At 43.6% G+C, this 26,460-nt stretch overlaps 1 protein-coding gene across 3 annotated transcripts in view; it reads left to right on the top strand.

The window, feature by feature from the left end:
• ZNF827 (zinc finger protein 827) overlaps positions 1-26,460 on the top strand; it is a 170,854-nt gene that overhangs the window by 30,322 nt on the left and 114,072 nt on the right. For 2 of the 3 annotated variants that reach the window (XM_024736182.1, XM_024736181.1), the window contains exons 1-3: positions 4,041-5,307; positions 13,756-13,928; positions 19,400-19,880. In XM_024736182.1, the coding sequence (XP_024591950.1) occupies positions 4,041-5,307; positions 13,756-13,928; positions 19,400-19,880 (1,921 nt within the window). Of the gene's footprint in view, positions 1-4,040; positions 5,308-13,755; positions 13,929-19,399; positions 19,881-26,460 lie in introns of those variants that run through there. The other variant, XM_024736183.1, reaches the window with a different exon arrangement.

A 26,460-nucleotide genomic window follows, 5' to 3' on the forward strand; every position in this document is an offset into this window, starting at 1 on the left:
GGTCCCCGCAACTGGACCAGGGAGAATGAAACTGAATGTGAAAATAGAACAACAGCCCAGAAGAAGGGAAACAAAATTAATATTTGTGGGAGAAAAATCCTTGTTGCCGCCGTTTTATGAACTGAAAGCCTATTTATCGAAGCCTGTCAGGATTTTTCTCTAAACCTCTGCAGGTCCCAAATTCTCTTGCATTCATTTCTCTGCGTGCATCTCCCACCTTTTGCTTGAACTCAGGTGACGACAGAATAATTTCGGAGATGTTTCTCCTCGGGTCTCTGGTCTGGCTCCTTCTAGGTCATGCCTCACAATTGTTTGCTGGTTTATTACTTGAATAACCTCGATTTCAGGAGCAGCATTTTTGGAAACGTGATTAATAGAATATTACGAGTTTAAAAATATTCTTTAGGTAGTTTCCTTGCAGTGCACAAGAGGGTGTATGTATCTCAGTGAGCGTGTCTGCAAAGCAGGGAGAAATGGATGGTTAAGAAATATCCCGGGGTTTTAAAGGACATAAATTGGTCTGTTTAAGAAATGCTTTGTTTGATTGTTTGCTTTTTCTGGGCTGTGTTCTGGTGAGGTTGAGGAAGTTGCTTTAAAAGTGGATATCAACTGTTTGTATCACTCTTTTTTTTTTTTTTTACTTTTTATTTTATATTGGAGTATAGCTGATTAACAATGCTGTGATAGTTTCAGGTACACAGCAAAGCGACTCAGCCATACATATACATGTATCCATTTTCCCCCAAACTCCCCTCCCATCCAGGCTGCCACATAACATTGAGCAGAGTTCCCTGTGCTATACAGTAAGTCCTTGTTTTTTTTAACACTCTTGAACGTTTGGATCTCCTTATCACTGCTTGATGGGATTAGAGCCTGAATTCTTTAGTTTTTGACCCACTCAGGGCTTCAGCACATTTGGAGGGGGAGTATTCTTACTCACTTAGGGTCTGGAGGGGGCAGGAAATTAAACTTTGCCTTTGGGGCTTTTCCAATAGATGTGTTGAATTCTTCAGGCATTTGAAATCAATATTTGAGGACAGCAACAAAGAGGCAGAGAGGGAATGGAGAGATCAGAGTATAGGAATAATGGATATTTACGTCTTAATGGTTTATCTTAAAATAAAGAGTAAATACAGTCCTTATCACTGAGAATTCTTTTGCTGATTTCTGTTTCCAGAGGGTGGAAGGATAGCTGGCTGGGGGTGGGAAGACAGCTGCTCAGAGCTTTCTAGAAGTTGCTATTCAGAGGGCATCTGCTAGGGGCTTTGAAAAGGAGCCTTGGGCTGGGTGTTGAGAGATTTGGGTTTTGGGTTCCAGTGTTAGCAGTGGGTTAGTTGTGTGCCTTTGATGCAACCAGGTAACCTTTACAGTATTTAATAGTCTGAGTAAAATGACAAGACTGGACACGGATGTGGTTGTAATTCTTTGTGTTTCTCAAAACCCCGATTTTATGACCTTGTTAATTGCCTCATACTACAAAGTTCTAGACCAATCTTGACTACCTCCAGCTACTCTAGTTTGACAAAAACGTAATCTACAAGTATTTCCTTTTGAAACATACATTTTCCTGTTAGTTCATTTAGTGAGTGTTAATAAAGATCAAAGGAGAGATCCTTGAACAAGATCTTCAACGATTCTTACTGGAGTGATTTTTAAATCTTTTAGTTCTCTTACTATTTATAAGATCTCTCCCATGTGATTTTTCTGCAGGATGAGGTATTTAATCGGAAATCAAGACAGGGGCTTTGCCAAAGGAACGTAAAATTAGCCCTATTGTTGAAATGGATGTTGACTGTTGTTTGGTAAAAGCATCCCTTCCAGAAGCTGTTGGGGGAGATGGGTCGTTCTGTGTCCCGCCGCTTTCAGGAAAGATGAAAAATGTTGAAATCAAGTGGGAAGAAGGAAATGTGGCAAATCACAAGGAGCCGGACTGTTCTTAACAGAGAAAACTCAATTTTGTCTGCTTTTTTCCAGCAAATTCCATTTGATATTTTATATCTTCTTGATAACTTAATAAGGAATCTCAGGAAGGAGTTGCAGAACTTTAACGTAGTGAAAGAGAATTTGTCATTTGTGACATTTCTCCTCTAAAGAGCAGGGGAAGATCAGTGTATTAGCTTGTAGCTCGTGCATTACTACTTGCGGCTATTTCTATTGGGAAAGGAAACAGCATGTTATACAGCAAAGCTTGGCACAGTGGGGCATTTTGCCTCGATCCCTAAACCTTCACAGAACTCTGCTAGGGACCAGGCATTGTGCTAGGCATATGTGGAATCTGTACATAATAAGAAAATCCTCGCCTTCAAGGAACACCACCACTTAATTTTTTAGAAGATAGGTCCGTAGCAGACAGTTCATTTAGAGTAATATAACACCAATATTTTAAAATTGGGAGTGTTGGGTCTGCATTCAAACTATGCACAGAATCCGGCTACTTCTCCCCACCTGCGATCACCTTGAGCTGGCCTCCCTGTTCCCACCTTGTACCTGCGCTCTCTCTTCCACATGCGTCCAGAACAAACCTTTGAAAACCTGAGTCACAGCATGTCACTGCCCTGCCCCTCCCCCTCCAGTGGTTCCCAGTTGCAGCAGATGCAAAAGACCTTTCAGTTGTTTACAATGTCCTACTGATAGGCATGGCCTCCCTCCTTTATAACTTACACTCTCTCTCTCTCTCATTATCTTTCTGTCCTACTGCTCTGACACTCACTCACTCACTCCACTCTCCCCACACAGGCTTCCTTGCTGGTCCATGCACATACCAGGCAAGTTCCCACATCAGGGCGTTTACAGTGACCCCCTCTGCCTGGGTCCCTCTCCCAGAGATGGCTGCCTGACCAGCTGTTGGCGTCTTTCAAGTCTTTGCTCAAATGTCACCACCGCCTCAGTGAAGCCTCACCCCAACTACCTTATTTAACATGACAATTCACCTCCTACCCCTTACCTCCAACCCTCCTTGTTCTGCTCTGTATCTTTTCCCATAACACTTATCACCCTCTGGCTTACTGATTTACTCATTTATTCATTTTGTTTAACATCTGTCTTTCTCCACTGGAATGTAAGCTCCAAGAAGGCAGGATCTTTGTTTAGTTCAACGTTGTTCAGTCTAGAACAATCTAGAACAACGCCTGACATGCAGCAGGCACTCCCTCATTATTTGTTGAATGACTGAGTGAATGAATGAGAAAGAGAGACTAATTCTGACTGAGAGTTCTAGGCAGAATCATGAGGAAGAATCCTTTGAGCTGGCTGTTGGAGGATGGGCAGAGTTGGACCGTCCGGTTTTCTGGGGAAAGACATTCCAGATCAAAGGCATATTTTGAGCAAAGGCAGAAAAGTGGCAGAGCCCACCTGTGCTCCTGGAACGGCAAAGAGTCCCAAGTAACCGGTGCTGGGGGCCAGTGAGAGCAGTAAGGGTGGACAGATAAACCAATGGATAGAAAAATAACGAAAGGGGACTCTGGGTGGAGTGAGGGAACAAATTACTAATCACTGCCCATGTTGAGAGGGCAGGCGAGTCGGGGGTTGGAATCTCAAACAAGCAGCATGCGTTGTCCCTTTAAGAAATCAGGGAGAGGTTGTCCCTTTTAAGAAATGAGGAATGTGAATAGTGTTTGCTAATGAGATCTCATCTTTATATGGTACTTGACTGTTTTCAAAACATGGTCACACGTTTATTATGATGGAGGCTTCAGGACAACTATGTGAAGTTGGTATAATAGCGAATAGGCAGGTTTTTATTTACATGATTTGATCAACTTAAAGTTAATTGCATTTTACTGTATCAAGCCAGCTAAGTGACTCGTAGTTAGACAGTGGAGAAGCGGCTTCCCACTGCCTTGGGTCTCATCACACTGTGTTTCTCCTTCTGCCAGTCTGCCTCTTTCATTCCCATGCAATCCTAAAGATGTCATGCTGGGATTTTTCACCAGGGTACAAGCTTCTTCCCATTTCCCCCATCATTGAAAGTAGCGGTTTCTTCTTTACCAGATCCATTTTTCTCTTTCCTCCTTTTCCATTTCACTTTATCTGGAATAATTATGAGAACGATGAACACATGTAGAAGGTGGGTGTGTTTTTACCTTGGCCTGTTCAGCATCCTTTCAGGCTCAGGCCGAGACGGTCTGACCCAGCACCTGACGTGCTCTAAAGTTGTGTCTGTCTTTCGTGTGGTTCGTGGGTGGAAGGGCAGAGGAAGCATGTCCACGACTCCGTGTGAGTGTCTTCAGGCTTGCTTGTTGCTCGCTTTGGGAGTAAACCTGATCTTCTTAATTCCCCCAGATATTAGTAGGCAGGACGAGGCGGAGGGAGAACTCAGTGAAGGAGAACACTGGTATGGGAACTCTTCAGAGACGCCGTCGGAAGCATCCTATGGAGAAGTCCAGGAGAACTATAAGCTGTCCCTGGAGGACCGGATCCAGGAGCAGTCCACTTCCCCCGACACCTCCTTGGGAAGCGGGACCCCCAGCAGTCACACGTTGGAGCTGGTGGCACTTGACGGTGAGGTCCTGCGAGACCCACTGCAGTGTCCGGATCACCTCTCCCCCGGCGTGTCTTCTTTGTGTGATGACGATCCCGCGGGCTCCACCAAGCCCTTGAGCAGCAACTTGAGGCGGCTGCTAGAGGCCGGGTCCCTCAAACTCGATGCCACGGCCACGGCCAACGGCAGGGTGGAGTCCCCTGTCAACGTCGGCTCGAATCTCTCCTTTTCCCCACCGTCCCACCATGCCCAACAGCTCAGCGTGCTGGCCAGGAAGTTGGCAGAGAAGCAGGAACAGAATGACCAATACACTCCAAGTAACCGTTTCATATGGAATCAAGGTAAGTGGTTGCCAAACTCAACCACCACCTGCGGCTTGTCCCCGGATTCAGCCATCCTCAAACTGAAAGCTGCAGCCAATGCTGTCCTGCAGGACAAATCGCTGACCAGGACGGAGGAGACCATGCGATTTGAGTCCTTTTCCTCCCCTTTCAGCTCCCAGTCTGCCAGCTCCACCTTGGCAGCTTTATCCAAGAAAGTCAGCGAGAGAAGCTTGACTCCTGGCCAGGAACACCCGCCCCCGGCCAGCTCTTTCCTTTCCCTGGCTTCCATGACCTCCTCGGCGGCCCTTCTGAAAGAGGTCGCAGCAAGGGCTGCCGGGACCCTTCTGGCTGAGAAATCATCACTGGTGCCTGAGGACCCTCTCCCGCCACCGCCTTCAGAGAAGAAGCAAGACAAAGTGACCCCGCCGCCACCTCCGCCACAATCCTTGGAATTATTGTTACTCCCAGTTCCTAAGGGCAGAGTGTCTAAACCCTCCAACTCAGGTATGGATGCTTTCGTTTCCATCATCTTGTAGTTCTTTTTTGTTTTTACCTGTCAGTTGCAACGTCTAATTCATTGACTTCTTCACTTGGGTTCCCCATCGGATCTGAGGCAGGAAGAAAAAAGCAGGAATACTTTAAGTAAGCAGCCTAGGGGGTTCTTTCATGTATGTGTGACACAAAAAACTTCACCAATAGCTTTAGTTTTGAAAGGTAATGAATAATCTTAGAGACATACGGTACTCCTCCGTTGCATAGAAATGATTTTTTTTTTTTTCTTACCAAGCTCAGGCTAGGTCCACACAAGATATATTTAATAGGGGAAGATCAAAGCACCTTTGTCATGGAGCGCATGGCATCCCTGAACAGAGGGGAGAAGAAAAACTCTTTGCTTTTGAAACAGTTGACAAGAGAGAGCTTACCGTCCTACTGCCTCCATGACAAATGGACTTTTGTATCATCAGTAGCTATTCTGCCCTATTTTACCACACTGTATACTTTCATGTTAGTATTTATATTAATTTTTCGTGGAACGTAAGCCTTTACTTATCGTGTTCTTCCATAATATCTTGTCACACAAGAACTCTAAAGAGTATTGTCATTCAGATGTAATCAAAGCATTTCGTGCAAATGCTTTATTTTATTCCAGTCCAATCAGATTCTGAAGGAATGTGCATGTGGAAAATGTGAATCATGGGTTTTTCTTGTGGAGACGGTCTTTCCAAAGGAGAAGTGGCCGTTTTATAGAGCCTTGACATTCACAGTTATTCATCTGGGGGAGAAACTTAGTCACTTGAGTCCTCACAGTGGAAACATCATTTCTTGTACTGCTTTGTTTCTAAATTATGCCCATGGTAAGTACAGGGCCCCAGAGATGGATATACGGAGTTTCGGATGTCTCTTGAGGATATCCTGCCAGACTGGAACAGGAAGTGGGCCATGTGTGTCCTCATCGGTAGAAACGCTGCCATTGTGTGCGTCTAGCCAACTTTTGATTATTTGCAGCCATGTTGATGACAGGAGCTTAGAATGGCAAATAATTGACTGAACAATCACAGCTAACATCAGTTTGATGCGTTTATGACAAATTTCCATTTAAATTGCTGACTGAGCTATATGCACTCATTATAATTACTGGAAAACTTGTGTAAACAGCAGAACAGAACTAGGCAAATGGATATGTGGAACTTTTATGACTCTTTAAGTGATCCAAACTGCTCAGTCCAGGGTTTCTGAAGTGTCAGTAAAATCCTGGAATGTTGATCAATTCTGAGTTTCCCTACTCTTCACTTCTCACTCGCCATCTGGGGAAATAAAGAGAAAAATGGCTAAAATTAGGAAAAGGGGGACAAGCAGAGGGAGTGGGGTAATTCTGCAAGGGAATAGATCACTCCTGGTTTACAGAAATTTCATTTAGGGGTAGCAGCAGAAAGAGAGGTATGGCCATCTGTGTAAAATGTCACTTTATAAGTATTCTCCATCTGGTTGTTAAATAACTGTATTAATGACGTTTCTCCTGTAAATTCACCTTGACATTAGTTACTAGGAAAAGCTTACACAAATTTAGTAATAAACTTTAGTTGGCTAAAGGCTTGGAAAGAGGGAACTGATAAAACTGTCTCCTGACGGCAGACTCTAATGGCTTTGTCATTTTCAAGTGTCTTGGGTGTAACCAGCAATAGTTATGAAGTGTGATCTTTTCACTCAAGTGACTAGATGCACGTGAAGATGGGAGAAAGGTCATGAGCTTCCAGGGTGGGCGATAGACTGTTTGCCTGTTTCGTTGGAGGATCTACACTCTAGGGATGAGATGTGCTCCCTTTTTGGTTTAAATGCACTTAATCCATGCCCATACCTCCACAGGCTTCTCAGTGGAATTGAATATGAAGATCTATACGAAATTGATTTTTTCTTTTTTCTTTACTGAATTTATTCTGTTGCTGAAACACTTAATATTTGAATCAATGAACATGTTCCAACTGAAAGAGGAGGGAAAAGAGCTTCTCAGAATGGGGCTCTGCCACCCTTTTTGCTGATGGACAGGGACCTGTATCCCCTGTTTTCCACATGCCTCTGTTCACAGTCCTAGACTTGGCAAAGCGGCTCCATTGACTGAGTGATTGTATTAAAAAACAAAACAAAACAAAACATTCATTTGGTAAAACTCACACAAGAGAAAAGATCGCTGCAAAGAGAAACACGAGGGCTCTTGAAACGATCCCCTGTGTGTCCATGTGGGCTCATCCTAAATTCAAGTTATGTTTCTTTAAAACTTTTATTTATTAAACCATAGTTGCTTTACAATATTGTGTTAGTTTCAGGTGTACAGCTTCAGATTCTTTTCCATTATAGGTTATTACAAGATGTTGAATATAGTTCCCTGTGCTATACAGTAAATCCCTGTCGTTTATCTATTTTATGTATAGTGATATGTATCTGTAAATCCTTTACTCCTAATTAATCCTTCCATTCCTTTCCCCTTTGGTAACCGTAAGTTTGTTTTCTATGTCTGTGAGTCTATTTGTTTTGTAAATAAGTTAGATTCCACATATAAGCGATATCACGTGATATTTGTCTTTCTGTCTGACTTTCTTTACCTAGTATGATAATCTCTAGGTCCACCCATGTTGCTGCCAATGGCATTATTTCATTCTGTTTAATGGCTGAGTAATATTCCATTGTGTACGTGTGTGTGTGTGTGTGTGTGTGTGTGTGTGTGTGTATGTATGTATGTATGTATGTGTGTGTGTGTGTATATATATATATACATATATATATATGTATATATATATATATATACACCACATCTTCTTTATCCATTCATCAGTTGATGGACATTTAGGTTGGTGGACAAGTTCTGTTCCTTATTGCATGGACTGGAAATAGGAGAGGGGGTGCCGCTGTGCACTTTTCACTTAAAGTGAATGTCATCACCTCCTAGCATCCTAACTGGATTATGGATTAAGAAGTTGATAGAATATCTGATTTTGTTATTTACTTTGTACCATGGAGAGATAATTTGGCTGGCGTCACTTGAATCACTGGTTTTTGAATCTGAGGAGTGGAAGGGAAGGTGGGTCTTCTCTGTCTGCCCCCTCCTCTCCCTTTCTCCACACGGTACTGTTGGTTTCAGGGCGACCTGGGGGCTGGATTTAGATGTGACTTGACTTTACCTAAAAAGCATTATGGGAATGCAGTGAGAGCTGTCACCCATGCTTCTAAACAGTTCTCGTGATTATTTTTTTCCTTTACTTTAGAAAGAAATCTTAGTTTAATTCAAAATAGGTAGGTGGACCGACTTCTCACAGCAGGGAAAAGGTTTCTGTTGCCTACTACTTAAATAAACAAATAATAACCAAAAAAATTTTTTAAATCCACAGAAATAAGTTACACACCATTCCGGTTTCAAGTGGGGCTTTACATTTTAAAGCTGTTTCTCAAAATGTTGCAGAAAGGGCATATAAAGTTGATTCTGGAGTTACAAAGGGAGATGTGCTAGAAAAGCCAGTCCTGTCTTGAGTCATTTAGACACTAGCATTTCTTTGACCTTCTTTAGGTCAAGGGAAGTCCAAACCATGAAAAAAAGAAAGTGTCTTTTAGGTCTGCCCTTATTTGTCTTTTTTGAACAGGATTTGGTTGTTGCCAGGTCATGGTGTATTTAATTCCTTAAAGAGTCCACCACTCGGTAGCCTTTCCCCCTTCAAGGAGAGGTGACACTGGAGGAGGAGGTTTCTTTCATGTGACCCTGCGCCCCGGCACATGTGACACTGCTCCTCTGAAAGGGGACACGATAGAGAGAAGATCATGTCCATTTGCTCTAAAGATAAATGTCACACATTGACTCAATTCTCTTTGAAGCTACTGTTCTGTTGCAGCTCAGAACAAAATAAATGGTTTTTATTTTAAAGACAAAGTTTCTTGTAGAAGCCCGACAAGATTCCCAGGATGCCAGGCTCCTCGTTAAAAGAAATCGCTAGGCGGGTTTCCGAGAGAGTGTCTCCAAAGCATCTTATTTTCCTGAGTAAAATTTAAATATGCTTAGAAGCAAGCTGGTCTCATATAGCTGAGAGCTAAGAATATTTCCTGGGTCAATAGATACGGTTTCCTGGCTGCTGTTTTTATTCCTGTTTATGAGATGTTATTAACATTATTGCAAAAGCAGAGAAAGTCCAGAAAGTCAGGTCACCTCTTCTGATACTCCCCTTAGGTCCATCGTTATTAGAGCCGTAATCTGGGGATGACGGCATAGAGGGACTTCCTTAGAAAATTCACTTTTTAATCAAGATTCAGAACTGTCTGTCACCGATCTCACTTATATTTCCCCAGTGATTTAAACTTAGACTGCTTCAAGATATCAGACTTCTCTCTTAGTTTTACTGAATGCTTACCAGTTGTTAAAATATACATCGATTATCTTGATGTCAGTAACAGCAGAAAGACCCAGTGACATCCATTGCCAACATAGGTTTTGTTTCCCTGAAATAGGAGTTGAGAGACACGCCCAAGAAATTCCATGGAAAGATGCTAAATCCATGTATATTGCTAGGAAGGAGGATGATGGCTCATCCTACGGAGATACGCACTAGTAGGTTAGTGGGCCTAGAGTGGGGACGGATGGTGCAGGGATTAAACACACCCAGGGCCACCTGGCGTCTTAAACTCCTTCGATGTGTACGGAAAGGTCTGTTTGCGGAAACAACCCACTTGCAAATTATCTTACCACTTAGGATATAACAAGGGAGCAAATTAGCAGCTATCCATCCCACCAGGTCTAGTAGCATTTGGTGGAATTTAGTTTTGTTTGCAGTGGTACTAACTAGTGGTGTATCTGGGGGAAGTTGTTCATCGGACAGTTGTAAACTAGGTAAAATTATGAACACTTCAATCCTGTTGCCTCGAGAATGTGTGGTTCATTCTGAGGAAGTGGTCCTATTTCCTTAGGCTCGAAATTTGAGTGAAATTTACAGCTATTATTAGTTCCTTGAAAATATTTTGGCATACAAAATAGAGTCCATCCTTACTTCGCCTTTCTCTAAAGTAGTTAACAACATCGTATACGTGTGGAGGGCATCCTACTAAAATATGAATTTTTTTAATAAATAAAAATGCAAATATTACCAGGGGAAGTTACTGGCCAATTTTTAAACTCGATCTTTGTATTCTGGTTACTTTTATCATTGGCTTCTGTCTTCCTTTCCTGCAGCGATCAGTTAAAAATGGCAAATAGTTACAGTAGTGTAGCTATTTGACTACATATCTTGCTGTTAGTTTCTCTTCAGTATGAGTATTTGAATTCTTTTTTCCCAGTCAATCCAAGGACACCCTAATTTGTGCACGATGCATATATATTTTGATGTTAATTAAAGCTCAGGAAGCATAGCTCCCAAATAAAATATATTTATATGAAATATGAATATGCAGGGTTCAATGTAGTGTATGTAGTCTGTGATCCATTTGCTATGTCGAATAGGTGATTAGGGTAGGGGCTGGGAGGGCATCAGAAAAAATAGGAAGCCTATAGATCACGTTAGGCAAAGCAAGTTGTCTGGGGGAAGCCAGCAGTGTTCCTCTTGTCAGTAAATGGCCTTTGATGGCCTTCCTATGATGTACAAGGAAATCTCAGGTCAGTGGAGGACATCTCAGTTTTTCTCTCCTCTCCCAGACAATCGTGTAAAATTAGGCCACTTAGGGTTTAGACGGTAGGAAATACTTCCTGAAGATGGGAATTAGTGGAAGCCTACTTTGATGTTCTTACAACCCCAAGTAGACATCATCATCATTTTCCCCCCCTCTGGCTTATGACACTAATCTCACCTAGGGGCCTGATTCAGTCTTTTCTCTCAAATCTGTTGTTCAACATGTCATCTTTGTGATCAGGATATCAGAGTGGAGGGAATGACAATGCAGGATAGAAAATGAGAGGCCGAATTAGGGATAGGTCAGGAGAGGTCAGCAGAGGCAACCAACAACGAGACACAGCAGGAAAGCTCGTGTGGGTTTATAAAAAGCGTGTTTATAGACCTCTGCAAAGTGTGTTTTCCCTAAAGTAAAAGGAAATCCTCAGTCCCCACCCCATCCCCCAATCAAAATTTGGAAATACTTGTGATGGAACACATCACAAGGAGAATTTCCAGACTTGAAGGGTATCTTTTCAGGTAGAGGATTCTCTCTCCAGGTGCTTGGTTGAGCTAACCAATATTGCCTACACCTGTAAAAACGGCATCTTGGGAGTGCCCCGACTTTATTCCAGAACTCTTCTGATTCCATCCATTTTAAGTGGCTCTTTGCCTGTGGAGATTCAGTTGACTCCATGAATACATTATATGATTCTTTTAAAGTTTACACTTGGGAATATTTCCTTTTAAAATTATGAAAGTAATGTGTATATTAAAAAATTCAAATGGTACAGACGAATATACAATGAAAACAAAAGTTTCCCGCCATGACCCCTTCCCTTTAATCCACAGTCCTTTAAAATGAACTGCTTAATGTTTTCCTGGGTACGCTTCTAGACAATTCTCATACAAATAAAATATTTTTTAAAAATAAGGTATCATATTTTTCGTTTCATTTATTCATCCCATTCTTCTTATTCCCCTCTTTTTTTTTCTTTTTGTGCTCAAGTATTTAAAAGCAAATCCCAGACCTCATATTCATTTGCTTGTAAATATTTACATATATATAAGGACTTTAAAAACAAATAGCCTCGATAACTATTACAACATTTCAGAGGATCAACGATTGCTACATGATATTATGGAACACCCGGGTTATAATCAGTATTTTCTTAATTATCTCAAAAGTGTCTTTTTATAATGCTTTGTTCAAATCAGGAGCAAAATAAGCGTCACACCTTGCATTTACTTTATATGTCTCTTAAGTGTCTTTTCATCTATAACCTCTTCCCTTCTTAAAATGCCAGTTACTTGTTGAAGAAACTGGGTCATCTGTCCTACAGAATGTCCCACATTCTGAATTTGTCTGATTCCATCCCTCTTGGTGTGTTTAACATTTCTAAAAAACAACCTGTATTTCCAGTAAATTTACTAGTTATGTAGAAGCTTGATTAAATATTTTGTAGGACTATTTCGTAGATGGATTATCAGAGGGCACACAATGTCTGTCCCATTTTTAGTGCTGTTGAGATGAATGGTTTTAGGTGTTGTCAGCTTGATTCATCCTTTAGAAAGTCCCCTACCAACCTTTCACCTAATGGTCTGAGAAGCAATTGATTCCCATTTTTTAGAAAATAAAAATAGAATCTCCCTAGATACATAGTTTCAATTCTTGCTTTATCCACTAAGTGTAATATCTTGGATGTGTTTCTATATTGGCATCTATAGATCTAGTTCATTTTAAAAAATGGCTTCTCATGTTTTATTTCATGGGCGTATTACAACTTATTTAATCAGTTTGGAAATGTTCCTGATTCCTCATGATTAAGAACAGACAGTCTGAGTCCTTAACTCTACTCATTTTCCTATATCCCTAAATCGCAGAGACTACTGTGGCCCTGAGCAGTATAAGTTGATAGACTAGCTGTGTAGCAACACAGTGTCACAATAGACACCCTCCCCTTGGGGGCTGGTGGAGGAGAGAGTGACCTCAGCTTTCCTTGGAGGAAGTAGTTGGTTTGTTGGATTTCCTAAAAAATGGAAGCATTGGCAGCTGCCCGGTTGTAGCTCTTCCCAAAGTGAGTAGTGGGGCCCAGCCTCTGTGCAGAGGGGGGCAGTGGCCACCCGAGGGACAGAAACAAGAGGGTGACAACCCCTGACCTTAAGACCCCCTGATGGCCAAATTGGGAGCAGCATCTGCTGAAGCCGAAACTAAACAAGTCAGCAGTGGGAGCCTGAAATTTGTCTCCACTGGAGCTGGGCTTGTGAGGTTTATGACGGCTGTTTGGTTTTCACTGTGGTGTCGTTCTCCGTCCCATTTGACTTGTCTTTATTTCTTACCCTTTTCCAAGTTCAGGAATTCAGATGTGAACTTGAGTCTGGCAGTTTCCTTCAGAAAACAAGGTCTCTGAAGCCAGTCTTCTCTGGGCTGAGCTGGGACAGATGCGCTCCGAAGTGTGGGATGGCCTCTGGAAGCAGGGCTTTCCCCAGGCAGGTTGATCGGATTCTAAAAAATGGAACCCAGATGGAAGTATTGAGATGAACGTGGGTTTCTACCTGAAGAAAAGCAGTAATAAAGCTTCCTCATGGATATAAAGTCTTGGAATGGCAAAAAACAAAACAAAACGAAGCAAAAACAAACAACCCCCCCAAACCCCACAGAACCCCAAAACCCAAAAAACCCAAACCAAAAATACCCCAAAACCAAACAAAAAGCCCCCTCAAGCCCCCCAGTTCCTTGTTAGTGTTCTTTATAGAGCAATGCATGTGAATTAGCACTGGATGCAATGTGCCTGTTTGTTTTCCTTAATTTTCCTGTCTTTCTCCTTCTTCCAAGCTTCAGAAGAGGAAAGCGGAAAACCTTTCCAGTGCCCCATATGTGGTTTGGTTATAAAAAGGAAGAGTTACTGGAAGCGGCACATGGTGATTCACACGGGTTTAAAAAGCCATCAGTGTCCGCTCTGTCCATTCCGGTGTGCTCGCAAGGACAATCTCAAATCCCACATGAAGGTAAGCCACCTGCGGATGGGCCTCACGGAGAGGCAGGCGCAGCCCGGGCCCTTGCACAAATCCATGCCCAGAGCTTCGTGTTGAAAGGTAGATTGCAATGCAAATGAAGCACATTGAAAAGGATCTTGTAAAGGATTTCATTATAAGCGTCTTCAAGTCCATCCGACAACCCAGAACTTAAAGCAGAGAGCAGCTTCAGTATCCAAACGTAGTGTAGAACCATCCTTTCCTATTGGGAAGCAACAGCCTAACTGGCCTTGCATGGTGATGCATTTTGGGGCACTAGGAGGAAAAGCTGGGGAAGAGCAAGAAGCAGGGAAAGACGGGTTCAGGAAGGATTACTGGACCTGCCCCCCTTCCTGGAAGGAATGCCCTCTTCTGCTGTTGCTTTGCCATCCAGCTTACACACCCAGAGACATCTTACAGGGACCGTGAGGACACTGAAAGACACCTGGGCTTTAACTTTCACCCTGTGGGAGGCTTGAGGGCCACTCCTGACAAGACTGAGTCCCCTTGAGGCTGACAGTGTTTGAGCCATCATAATTCCCGGGATCACACTTAGCAAACATCTAAAGACATTGTTTTCGGTGTCCTATTAGGAGCAACTGGGGGGCTTGCGCCTGTAATGAGCATATAGGGAATTGACTAGACTATGTGTCACTCTTATGTGAGCTGGGGGGAAACCTAGTCATCTAGCAGTCTTTTTAGCAGACCCTATTAATGCTAAGGAATGCAAAGAGGAAACCCAAGAGATCAAAAAAGCATGGCTTCTGAATTTGACAGGCTTGCCTTTAAATCTTATTGTATAACTTACTAGCTAAGTGGTGAGCAAATGAGTCTTTAGACTTAATTTTCTCATCTGTTAAATGGGAATGATTATGTTCATCTGGAAGGGATATCATTAATATTTAAGGAGGTATTAGCAAAGTATCTGACACAGAAGTGTTCAATGGTGGTTATTTCATTTCAATAGCTATTGTTGAACACCTTAATAATAATAACCATCATTTTCACTGATGTTTGCAATATCGTCTCACTGTTGACATTACTTATAAAGTGTTTACTTTCTTGCCGTAAGAAGTAGAGCATGTGTACATAATTGAGGTATTTGCTTTTTTCAAAATGTTGCAGTCTTATCCTTCTGAATAGATCAGTAATCACTGTTTAGAATTGTGGATCTAAAAATGTATGATCAGACAGAACCTCTACCGACTTTAGGAAATTGCTTGGAAAATTAAAAAAATAAATTAAAGCCATGATATAATTTGTTTTCTACCATTTGCCTTTGTCTCCAGGGAGTAGCAGGCCCTTCATTTTCAGAATCCATTTAACCAGGGGTTCTGGTTGGTTGAATTTTACTGAGCTGACTCAGTGTTTTACTTGCATCCCTCTCATCCTCTGTCAACTCTTCCCAGCGTAAAATCATTTATTTTACACCTGCAAAGTGGATTTCATTAGCAGGATGAGCCTTCCAAAGAAATGCCTTTAAAACTAAAATTTGTTTTTGTTACCGTGTCCTACTCTGTGTTTAGAAATCAGTTCTGGCAAATTTAAAGCTTCAGTGAGCAGAAAACTTGCATCTGGCCTGACACCTTGTAAGCCTGTTTTCAGCTCAGGGTCACTTAAAACAACCTATTTATAAACCCATGGGAAAAAAAAAAAAAAAAAGCTGGGTTTTCAATAGCAAGAACTACTGACCCTGAAACTACAGGGAGATGAGTTGGGTGCCTTGATGATACAGACCGTCAGCCATGACAGCGTTGCAGATGAGAGCAGCCAGGGCTCTGTGGGTCGTGGGGTCTTAGAATGCTTTCAGAACAAATCAATAACCAGTACAATAAAGCAGTGGTGTGAAATGACTACTTTATTCAAACTCATGGTGTCCTAACCTGTTGAGCTTTTGAGGAGGGGAGTGTGAGAGGGGCTTATGCAAGTTTAATTTCATCAGATGGTGTCCGCTTTCTTTTCTGTTCTCCACCTCACTTATGGGCCCGTGTTTTTTGCTTTGATCAAAGAATTCATGATTTAATTTTGATGAGACATACTTTCATTTTGGTAGATTTTGAAAACATAGTCTACAGAGAAACATAATAGCTGTGGCCTTAGGAATACATATTCTTTGCTCCGTGCACCAGAGGCTACAAGATGGATAGATTTTCTAAAACAAGTCCTACCTCAGAAGTAGGGGCAGTATAGCCTATAGATTAAGATCTCAAACTGCGTGGTAAAAAAAAAAAACACCTCAGTTAGAATCTCGGTTCCATGACTTTCAGTAGCTGCGGAGCTTTGGGTGAATCATTTAACCTCTGCAAGGCTCCGTTTCCGCTCGTGGAGATACTAATCATACGATCTAGCTCACGGGCTTGTTATAAGGGTTAAATGAGATAACGGATATAAAGCACTTAATATGATGCCCAGCGTGGAGAAACACTCAATAAATACAGCTACTGTAGTAATTATTATCCGAAAGCCATCTGAATATATATTTACACTTAGAAATAAGTCGATGACATGGCATGAAAGAATTACTCTAAATTTTATTGCTTTTCTCTCTTCATGACATAGCTTTCGTGTTGAGAATTTAGAAAATACTGATAAAAAGAATCTGAAACTGGCCCTTAATCCCATCACGCAGAAATAACCATTATCATCCTAATCTTCTGTATTGATTACATAAAGCTACTTAAGGAAGAACGGGATTCTACTTTATTTGTTCAACAACTACAGTACTTACTGGGTTCAGGCACTGTACAATTTTCTGAAAGCCTGCCTTTCCTCCTCCATATATCACGCAAATGTTTTTATGGCTTGCTGCGGAAGGAGCTTGTAAATGCCTCCAGCTTCCTCGGGGTTATCTTAGATTTCCATTAAGTCTTTTACAACTTTCCTGGATGAGCGAGCGTACAGGAATTAAATGCGGAATTCATAAGCTAAAATTGAACAGAGAAGGTGTGGAGGGCTGAGATCGGGAACACGGGTGAAGAAACGGCAAGAAATAGGCAAGGGTCAGGGCGCCGACTTTTTCTAGTCTCAGGCCTGCCAGCTAAGGAGCTGACTCCTAGGTAAGCCCCCTCGCAGCCTGCCTTGTCCCCTCAGTGAGGTGGAGATATTTCCCGAAGTGTCCTCGTGTTTGTCCAGCTGCTACCAGGAGGTAGACCCAGTGATGCAACAGTCCTTATACTTCCCACCTCTTGGGGTGGTGACATACTCTCTCTGTGAAGGATGACCTGCAGAAAGCAGGTCTCTATGGGACCTGGAAAGAATGACACGCTTTAGTCAAGTGTTTCTCGACAGTAGCCGACCAAGAGGGGTTTTTAAGCCGATGTCGGGCTAAAGAGAGTACAGATGATCCCTTTCTGTCGGGAGAGCAGGGGAGAGCCTTCCCTCCAAGGCCAAATGCGAGCTCTCGCCCCTCCGGGAAGGTCTAGCTCTAATAAAATTCTAAGTGTGACCGTCAACACTTCATCCACTGTTTTTCTTTTCAACGGTCACTCATTTTTCTGCCACTAAATACAGCCAGGCCAGTATCGGGTGGAAGAGGAACCGCATACAGGACTTGGGCACAGACGCTTTTGAATCCAGGGCTCCCTGTTTGATTTTAGAACATGGGCTCTGTCCTTTTCCTTTTTCCAGAAGCTGCTTCCGGAGCTTCTGTTCTTGGATTAGCTCCTGTCCTCTCCCGGGGCAATAGATGTCAGGACACTCCTGAAATGGAATCTGCCCCACCGCACTGCTCCCAGGGACGCTGGAAGCTTTCAGCCTCATGACCTTTGCCACCTGGTTCCGGGGCGAGCTGTGGCTGGCACCTGTCAGGGTCCCCTGGGGCTGTGACCTGAGGCCCCCCCAAGGTGCTTGCTCCTGTGTGAACTGGTTGGAGGAGAGGGTGGGGAAGCTTCCCGATTCTGTGAGTGAGAAAGTAAATGAACTGCTCCACTCCAGAGCGAAGTCCCTTTGTTGCGAAAGAACAGAGACGGTTAACAGCTGGTGACAAAGAGTGTGTGTCCCCCCCCATTCCAGCCCCTCCCGAGGTTGCAGAGGGGAAGCCTTTTAATGAGCAAGGCTTTGCTGTAACTGAATTTAAGTGTATACGGTTATCTCTGTGGAGAAATTCAGGCTTTGGGGGACCCAGAATCTCTTCTGTTGTTTTTTTCAAAAAGCCACAGTGGGGTGCTGTAGCGACAGGATCTCACCATTAACTTTTAATTTCTTTGCTTTCGTTGGTCACTCAACATTATTTAAAAGTATGTTTTGGCTGGTGAATAATGCTTTTGGATTGTACTCAGAACGCATAAACGGCTGTAGTAAAACTTGCACTCTTGGAAAGGAAGCCCGCGTAGAGGGGCCAGGTGGCCCAGTGGATTAAGGAATCTTTAACCTTTAACCTTCCTTAGACCTGGATTCAAATCCTGCCTAGATCACCTCTCAAAGATGAGAGGTCGGTTTGACTTGGGTTTTGAATTCCAACCACTCGTTTGTCCAAAATCACACAACTCCCCAAATCTCTTGGCCCAAATCTCCACCATTGGCAGTTTCTACTCAAGGGAGGGCCAGTCCTGAAATAGCAGGGTGGAGCAGGTCAGCCCTGAAGTACATTGGCAGAGATGAATGGGGAAGTTACAAGCTTATGAGCACCTGCCAGCTCCAAGCCTCGCTCGGGCCAATGCAATGATTTCCTCACTTTTTCAAGCACTAAATTTGATTGTGGCAGGAAGTAAGAAAAAGGTTCCTAGCCATTTTTACAGGTACTGTGCAGGCAAGGCTGGAACTGTGTTTAAAAGTCTGCATTCTTTCATTGCAGACAGAACCACGTTTGGAAACACTGGTTCCATCTTTCTGAGACAGCTTGGTGGGCATCAGCCCCTGGTTTTCGTCCCCCTCTGCTTCCTTTATATGTCATTTTGCTCTAGCCACGTGCTTTGGGGTCTCAGTTTCTCTGTCTATGAAATGGGAATACCCTGGAGGCATTATTTTCCACATTCTTAATTACCTAGAGAAGCATTTTTGAAAATGGAAATCATGTTTGCAAAACGTAACTAATTCTCTGGGTGGTAATAATTGGGTCCCTGCAGGGTATTTATATTACTTGACAGGTTACCTCTGTTGACCCCCAACTAGTAAGTATGTAAGTTCAAATTGTGCTGGGTTTATAATGTTTTCTCTGAAGACATCAACCGAGATGGGATGACTAGCATATTAGGAGGATTCTCCCCCAGACGGCCTCCATTGGCAGACAGCATCCTCAGTCGTGAGTATGGCTTTACTAATGGATTCTTAACCTGCGTGGACCTGCTTTATGTTTAGGGATGGCCCTCACGACCTGAAGCACGTAATGAAGTGCTCCTCTAGCGATGAGATTCCCTGGGCCGGCCCTTTGTACCGTGCGGAAATCGTTGCTGAGTAGCACGGATGTACAGCAGGGCGTTTTGCATCAGCACACAGTGGCTAGCTCACTCTTCTTGCTTCTCCGCCAGGTTCATCAGCACCAGGACCGGGGAGAGACCTTTCAGTGCCAGCTCTGCCCTTTCACTTCCTCCCGTCACTTCAGCCTGAAACTCCACATGCGTTGCCATCAGCACTTCCTGAGGACAGAAGCCAAGGTGAAGGAGGAGATCCCAGACCCCGATGTCAAGGGATCTCCCCACCTCAGTGACAGTGCCTGCCTGGGGCAGCAAAGGGAAGGAGGAGGGACAGAGCTAGTGGGGACCATGATGACGTCCAGCACTCCAGAGAGGACTAGCCAGGGTGGGGCTGGCGTCTCGCCTTTGCTGGTGAAGGAGGAGCCCAAGGAAGATAATGGCCTGCCAACCTCCTTTACTCTGAATGCTACCGACAGGCCGGCCAACCACACGAAGCTGAGAGAGCCCTCCGAGTATGCAGCCAACAGTGCGTCCGCGTTGTTCAGCCAGGACATCTCGGTTAAGATGGCGTCTGATTTTCTCATGAAGCTGTCAGGTACTTGAAGAGGGTTGTCCTCTCTCTCTCTCTCTCTTCTCTATGCCTCTACCAGTATTCTCATCTAGAAAATGAGCTGGTAGGACTAAGTGATTTCAAGATCGCTTGAGATTCCAGTCGTCTGCACGCTCATACATTTTCTCCTTGAGACTTGTTTTTTGCAGTCCTTTGGAAGTAGGCATGGCTGTGGTTTGGGTCTAAAAACAACAGGGATTGTTGATTTCTTTCTGGTTTTCCCCCTTTATGAGTTCTTGTTGTGGGGGACAGGCCACAGCGTGAGCCAGGTTGGTGACAGTTCTTTGTGTGACCTTGAGTCATTTTAACTTGTCTCTCCGTTGGGTTCTTTAAAGTGCTTGTATGGGTCATCTTGCTTTGTGTTATTCAAGTTCTTTATTGCCTTGATTTAAAAGATTTTTAAAGGACATGTACAGAGAGACTACTATTAGGAATTATAGAGTTTTAAAATTTGAGCAACTGATAAAATTATCTTTAAATTTTGTTTTTTCTAATGGAAAGTTCTTTTATTGTGGTAAAATATACCTAACATGAAATGTATCATTTTAACCATTTTTAAGTATACAGTTCTTTGGCATTAAGTACATTCACATTGTTGTGTAATCATCACCACCATCCATCTCTGGAACTTTTTCATCCTCCCAAACTGAAACCTTGTACCCATTAACCAAGAATTCCCCATTCCACCCTCCCCTCTGCCCCTGGTAACCATTATTCTATTTTCTGTCTCTATGAACATAAGTACTCCAGGTACCTCATGTAAAGTGTAATTAGAAAAAAAAAATTTTTTTAAACATTCTTTTGCAACTGCCCCAGTGCCTTTTAGAAAAAAGATGGAGTATGTTTTCAAAACTTATTACTAATTGATATCACCTTCACCATCAAATTATGCATGATGTTTCTTTTAGTTTTTTTCTTTTTTTTCCCCTCAATTCCTTAAGTTGTGGAGTTGAATGAGCGGGTGTAGAGATGCTGAGGGAGCGCTGTTTTTCCTGACGTTTTGGAATGAGAAAACATGTTGTGGGTCTGTGCTGCTACTCATTATATTTTTTAATGTCTGATTTTAAATTTTAAAAGAGATGTGGAGGGTGGGGAAAGGTCGGCTGAGAATTGGTTCTGTCTTTCAGTGAAGATGGCAGTCCCCAGGATGATTTCCAAATGCCATTTCAGCTCTTTGGAGATTGACAATACCCTTTTAAATGGAGAATAATTGGTCACCACCTTCCTTTAAATGGACTGTGAGTTGCATTTCACTAAATGTCATCGCCAGGTGAATTCGAGGTTCTGCTTCACTCTGAAGTCCCTTTGCTCAGTGACACTTCAGTCAGGTCTTCTGGAATGTCCCCATCACCCCAGGTCTTTGCCCCTCAGGAGTGCACAGCGCTGGTTGGGAGAAATGAGGAAAGGCAGGGGATGGAAATGAGGCACGGCAGAAAGAACTGAGATGGAAATGTTACAGGGAGGCATCCCACCCTGCAAGATGAGTGAGCTCGTCCTACACCGGAAATGATCCGGTGTCAGGAATTCAACCATGGCAGTGGAGAACGGTCTTCCCTTGTCTTCTCCTCTTGTATCCCAACCTAGGGGGACGTGTGATCTTTGAGACTCTGCTTTTTGTATTTAAACGTTTTTGAAAATGTGGGGGAAATTCAGGCTTCTGGTTTTCCTTTCGCCGCTGATCCTTTAGTTTTCACTTCTGGGAGATCTCTGGCTCTTCTTCTGAGATCTTCTGGTTCTTCCCACCAATGTCAGAGCAAAAGGGGCTCCTTTTCTGGGCTCTTCTAGCACTTTCCCAAGGAATGCAATAGCATATTCACTTAGCATAGCTTAGAAACAAACGGGGACATTTCCTTACTTAGCAGACAGGGGAAACTCAGTATGGGGTTAGTAACTCTTAGGAAGAGGGTACTCCCTTTACTCCAGGACTCCAGAAAGTTTTTAATCCTGAGGAAGGTGAGGGGGGTGGAGGAAGGTTTGATGGTACACAATTCCTGCGGAGCTCAGCTGTGAGTGCCCAGCATCAGGCTGTAATTAGCCCCAGACCCAGTCTCAGGGAGCACAAGATAAGGCCTGTGGCTTCTGGGAGCCAGGCTTGCAAACAGGAAAAACACAAGAGGAGAAGCCAGTCGGTAGGTTGGGGTGAAAAACTGTGCACCCAGGCCTTATACTGTGATCTGTTTTCTCAGTCGGCTATTGACGGGGACTTGTTTACGGGTTTGGCAGTCGCAGTATTTACTGACTGATCAGTTGGCATAAGAAAACAGATAACAAATGCACGCTGTTTATGCAAAAGGCCCGCGCAGCTATTTTATGGTGGCTTACTAGAGGTCCTGAAACCTGACTTGTGTGCACTGTTACCTAGCAACCTGTTACAAAGTCACCGGGGAGTGAGATGCATTGGTAATTTTTTTGTGTGTGTGCATATTTGGATGTAAATGTAAACTTGGTGACAGTGGCAATGCAGCCCACGGGAAAAGGAAAGGAATACATTTTCCGGAGGTGGGGAGGCATTATTTATTTATTTTTCTTCCACTCACTCTCTAGTTGGTCAGCCTCTAGAATTGATAGCTGCCGTCATTGTGGTTTTCTACCTGGCTGTGTCTGGACTGTGATCCCGGGACCAAAAGGCCAGATCCCGGGGAGCTGTGCCTGAGTTTCTAGCTCTTTCCCTTATCAGATGTCGGGTTAGCATCAGGCCTTGTCCCTAGGCATCATAACGGCGCCATTGTTCTTGCCGTGAATTTTTGAGCTGGACTCTGTGTGTGCACCTGCTGGGACTCTAGGGTGCAGCTGTTTGTGGACACGGGGGCTGGGAGTCTCTGTGCCAGCCACATCACAGTCTGCAGAACCGGAGCACAGTGGCAAATTCAAGCGTGTCCATACCTTCTTGTTTCCAAAAGAGAGATGGAAAACACTTGATTCTTTCTTGCTTGGTGATTAAGGGGAGTCTTTCTTGCTCCCACTGGATTAAAAATCACTGGTGGAATCCTCTTTTTTTTTTTTTAAACCTTATAAATGTGTAAAGGATGCTTACTATTTTTTTTAAATTTATTTTATTTATTTATGGCTGCGTTGGGTCTTTGTTGCTGTGTGCAGACTTTCTCTAGTTGCGGCGAGAGGGGGCTACTCTTTGTTGCAGTGCGCGGGCTTCTCATCGCGGTGGCTTCTCTTGCTGAGGAGCAGAGGCTCCAGGTGCACGGGCTTCAGTCGTTGTGGCGCGCGGGCTCTAGAGCGCAGGCTCAGTAGTTGTGGCGCACGGGCTTAGTTGCTCCACAGCATGTAGGATCTTCCCAGCAGAGCTCGAACCCTTGTCCCCTGCATTGGCAGGCAGATTCTTAACCACTGCGCCACCAGGGAAGCCCTGGAATCTTCTTTTAAAAGGACTCTAAATCCTTCCCTCCCTACCCCCGTTTTGAGGTTTCCTAGTGTCTGTGATTGTGAAATCATACCCCTTCCCTGAACCGTCTACTCTTCTTCTGCCTGAGCCCACACTTAACATTCCTTCGTCCTTCAAGATTAGCCTTGTTCCCTAGGACCAAGGCTTTCCAGGCTTAGCACCATAACTGATTCAGGGAAGAGGATGGGACAGTCCCTGCTGCTGGCTTTCTGGGCTGTTGGAAAAGATAATTTTGCAAACTCTGCTCCAAGTTTCAGCCTAGGAGGCAGGCCTTTGAGGGCTGCAGCCCTGCATATTTGCATCGATCTTTCTTGAGAGCCAAAAGGCAGATGCAGACTGTCGCATGTCAGGGCAAGGGATTCAGTAGCCGCGTGACTGGGGCTATGCAGGGGAGAGGAGATTAAATTCCTACTGTTTCTGTGCCTTCTCTCCTTTATCCAGTAGCAGTTCTCACCTTGACTGACATTAGACTTGCCTGGGGAGTTGTTTTTTTTTTTTAAATGCCAGGGTCCAACCCCACTGCCAGAAATTATGATTCAGTTGGTCTAGGATAGGACCTAGACCTAGACATTGGTGTTTTCTTTTTTTTTTTTGGCCACACTGCGTGGCATGCGGGATATTAGTTCCCCAACTGGGGATTGAACCTGTGCCCCCTGCAGTGAAAGTCTTAACCACTGGACCACCAGGGAAGTCCCTAGACATTGGTGTTTTCTTTAAAATCCTCAAACGATTCTAAAATGCAGCCAGGACTAAGGACCACTGATGTGGAAGATAAATTTGGTACCTGTTTTTGTGTTTGTTGTTTTTTCAGTACACCTATAGTTTTTCAGTGCAACTCTCTTCCCTCACTTTCTATCCAAGACCATGAAAAGGGCCTGGTGGTTCGGGATGGGTCTGAGGCATTCACTATAGGCCAAGGTTAACATGAACTGGAGGCCTGGGTGAGTCATGGTCATTGAGCCCCATGTTTTCCCTCGTGGAGCCACATGACAGGAGAATTAAAAGAAGCATCTTGATGTTCTCCAGTTTGAATTAGAAAGTCTCGAGACTCATCTAGAACATCTAGGAACTGGGAGTACCATCATTAGACGCCTGATTAAAAGTTGCCTGCTGTGGGCTTACATCGTTTCTCTTTCTGAAAACTACACTTTTCAAGATATCACATTTAAATCTAATTCTCCAAATTAGAACCAAGCGGTTGACAGAAACTTGGCACCTCAGTTGTTGGCTGGGAATATCTTTTTATCTTTTTGTACTTGGTTTTTTGAAAATAAAAGATACAAGTCATTTCAACTATTTTTAGTTTGGAAACTGGCCAGAAAAATTTATCCTGTCTCCCATATTCTATTAATTTCATAAAATTGGGGCCGAAACATCTTAACCATGAGAGGTGGACTTCGGAAAACAGTGACTTGCAAATGGGTCCAGGCTGAATTGTTTCGAATGTGTTAGGAGCTCAGTGGTAAAATGGCAAAGGTTCTCTTGAATAAACGAAGGGGAGCTGGTGAATGTTTGTGTTGTATCTTGCGGTTTCCCGTGGGCCTTTGTTCTGCCACCTCCATCTCTTTCCCATAATGTTATGCATCTGTAGTTACAATACGGTTTGTCTGTAAAGGGCGGCTCCTTATCCTGTGATACCTTTGTTTGTGCTGCTGAAGAAGGAGGGGGCCGGGAGATGCCGGTTAACTAGGCATCCTTATTACCGGGTGGCTCTGATTGGCTTTCTGTCAAACATCTTAGCAACCTTCTACCAAGGAAGTGCCAGCCTTCTGCCATTCATGCCCTCAGGCTTTAGTGCCATTAGCTGGGGCCCTCCCCACACCTAAGCGTGCCTTCCCTCAGTGGGTTTATTTTTGGCAGTCTTCCTCTGTATCTTCAGTTTGGCCCTTTTTTAATCCTGCCTGACTTTTCTCATGATGGGCACTCACTGATCACTTGACTAAAATTCCTGGTGTCAGAAGCCACATTGTGGGCCGTCATGTGTGCAGGCAGCCCAAATGTCCTATTGAAATCCTGGATTTTACCGAACCTGGTGGGTGATTCGTATGAGAGGGACAGTGTGACTCTTTCCTGTTTTTCAGCCACTTGCCGCTCCACGGGATGAGGGCTGATCTGAGTCACAGAAGGGAGTAGGTGGCGTAACAAGAAAGTGGGACCTGGAGTTACACACTCATGTGCTCAGGCCTCCAGGGATGGAGACTTTGTGACACTGACTCATTGTTTATGATTTTTCCTTAACAATCACTTACGTGGTGCCTGCGCCTTGCTATTTAACCCGTTTGAACTTCATAACAACCCGAGAGGAAGATAGTGTTGGTATTCCCATTGTACAGATGAAAACAGAGAGGTTAAGAAACTTGCCCACGTTTACACAGCTCATAACGGTGGGACTGGGATTCTAATCCAGGCAGCCAGACTCCAGCATCCCCTCCCCCCAAATCACAAAGTAAGGAAGTGGTGAAACTGGAGGTTGGCTCTGTTCTCTGCCCTTGTTTTTGTAGAGTCCGAGTCCCCAGCAAGGGAGCCATTCATTCTCTGAACGTCGTATGTTAGATGCCACCGGAAGTTGTGCTAATACTTGTGGGCTTTTCAGGCATTGTTTAGTGCAGATAAAGTAGTAAGAGTAAAGCCAGTTACAGTGTGTCTTCAATGGCTCGTAACAAGCATGTAGTTGAGGAAACCAAGACTGGAAGTCAGTAGTGTTAGAAGGGTTGCCAATGGAATCCAGACGTTTCTTTCCTCACCGTGCTGGATAGAGCTCATCTCATTCCAGAATTGTCCGCACAGTAGTTGTTTACCTTGATAGACTCTTGGGAAAATTGTTCAAACTCTATGCTTCTGCACAACTGAATCCAGGTCATTTTCTTCCTTCCCTCAGAAGTACATTTTCTTCCACTCACTACTGTTGTTACTGTTGTTACAACTTCTACTATTGTTATCCTGAGCCTTACCTTATTACTAATCAGAAGGGTTTCCAGTGAGCCAGGGGCGGTGCCAACAACTTGATGTAATTTCTCAGTTAACCCTCCCAACAGCCCTGTTAATGTTAAACCTATTTTATAGATGAGGAAGCTGAGGCTTAGTAGGTTTTGGCGACCGAGGGATAGAGCAGAGATTCAGCACTGCCTAAACACTTAATAAGCTATTACCTAATTTTTTTTTTTTTTT

The sequence above is a fragment of the Neophocaena asiaeorientalis genome, unplaced genomic scaffold, assembly GCF_003031525.2.
Source record: "Neophocaena asiaeorientalis asiaeorientalis breed wild unplaced genomic scaffold, Neophocaena_asiaeorientalis_V1.1 scaffold7, whole genome shotgun sequence".
Taxonomy (NCBI): domain Eukaryota; kingdom Metazoa; phylum Chordata; class Mammalia; order Artiodactyla; family Phocoenidae; genus Neophocaena; species Neophocaena asiaeorientalis.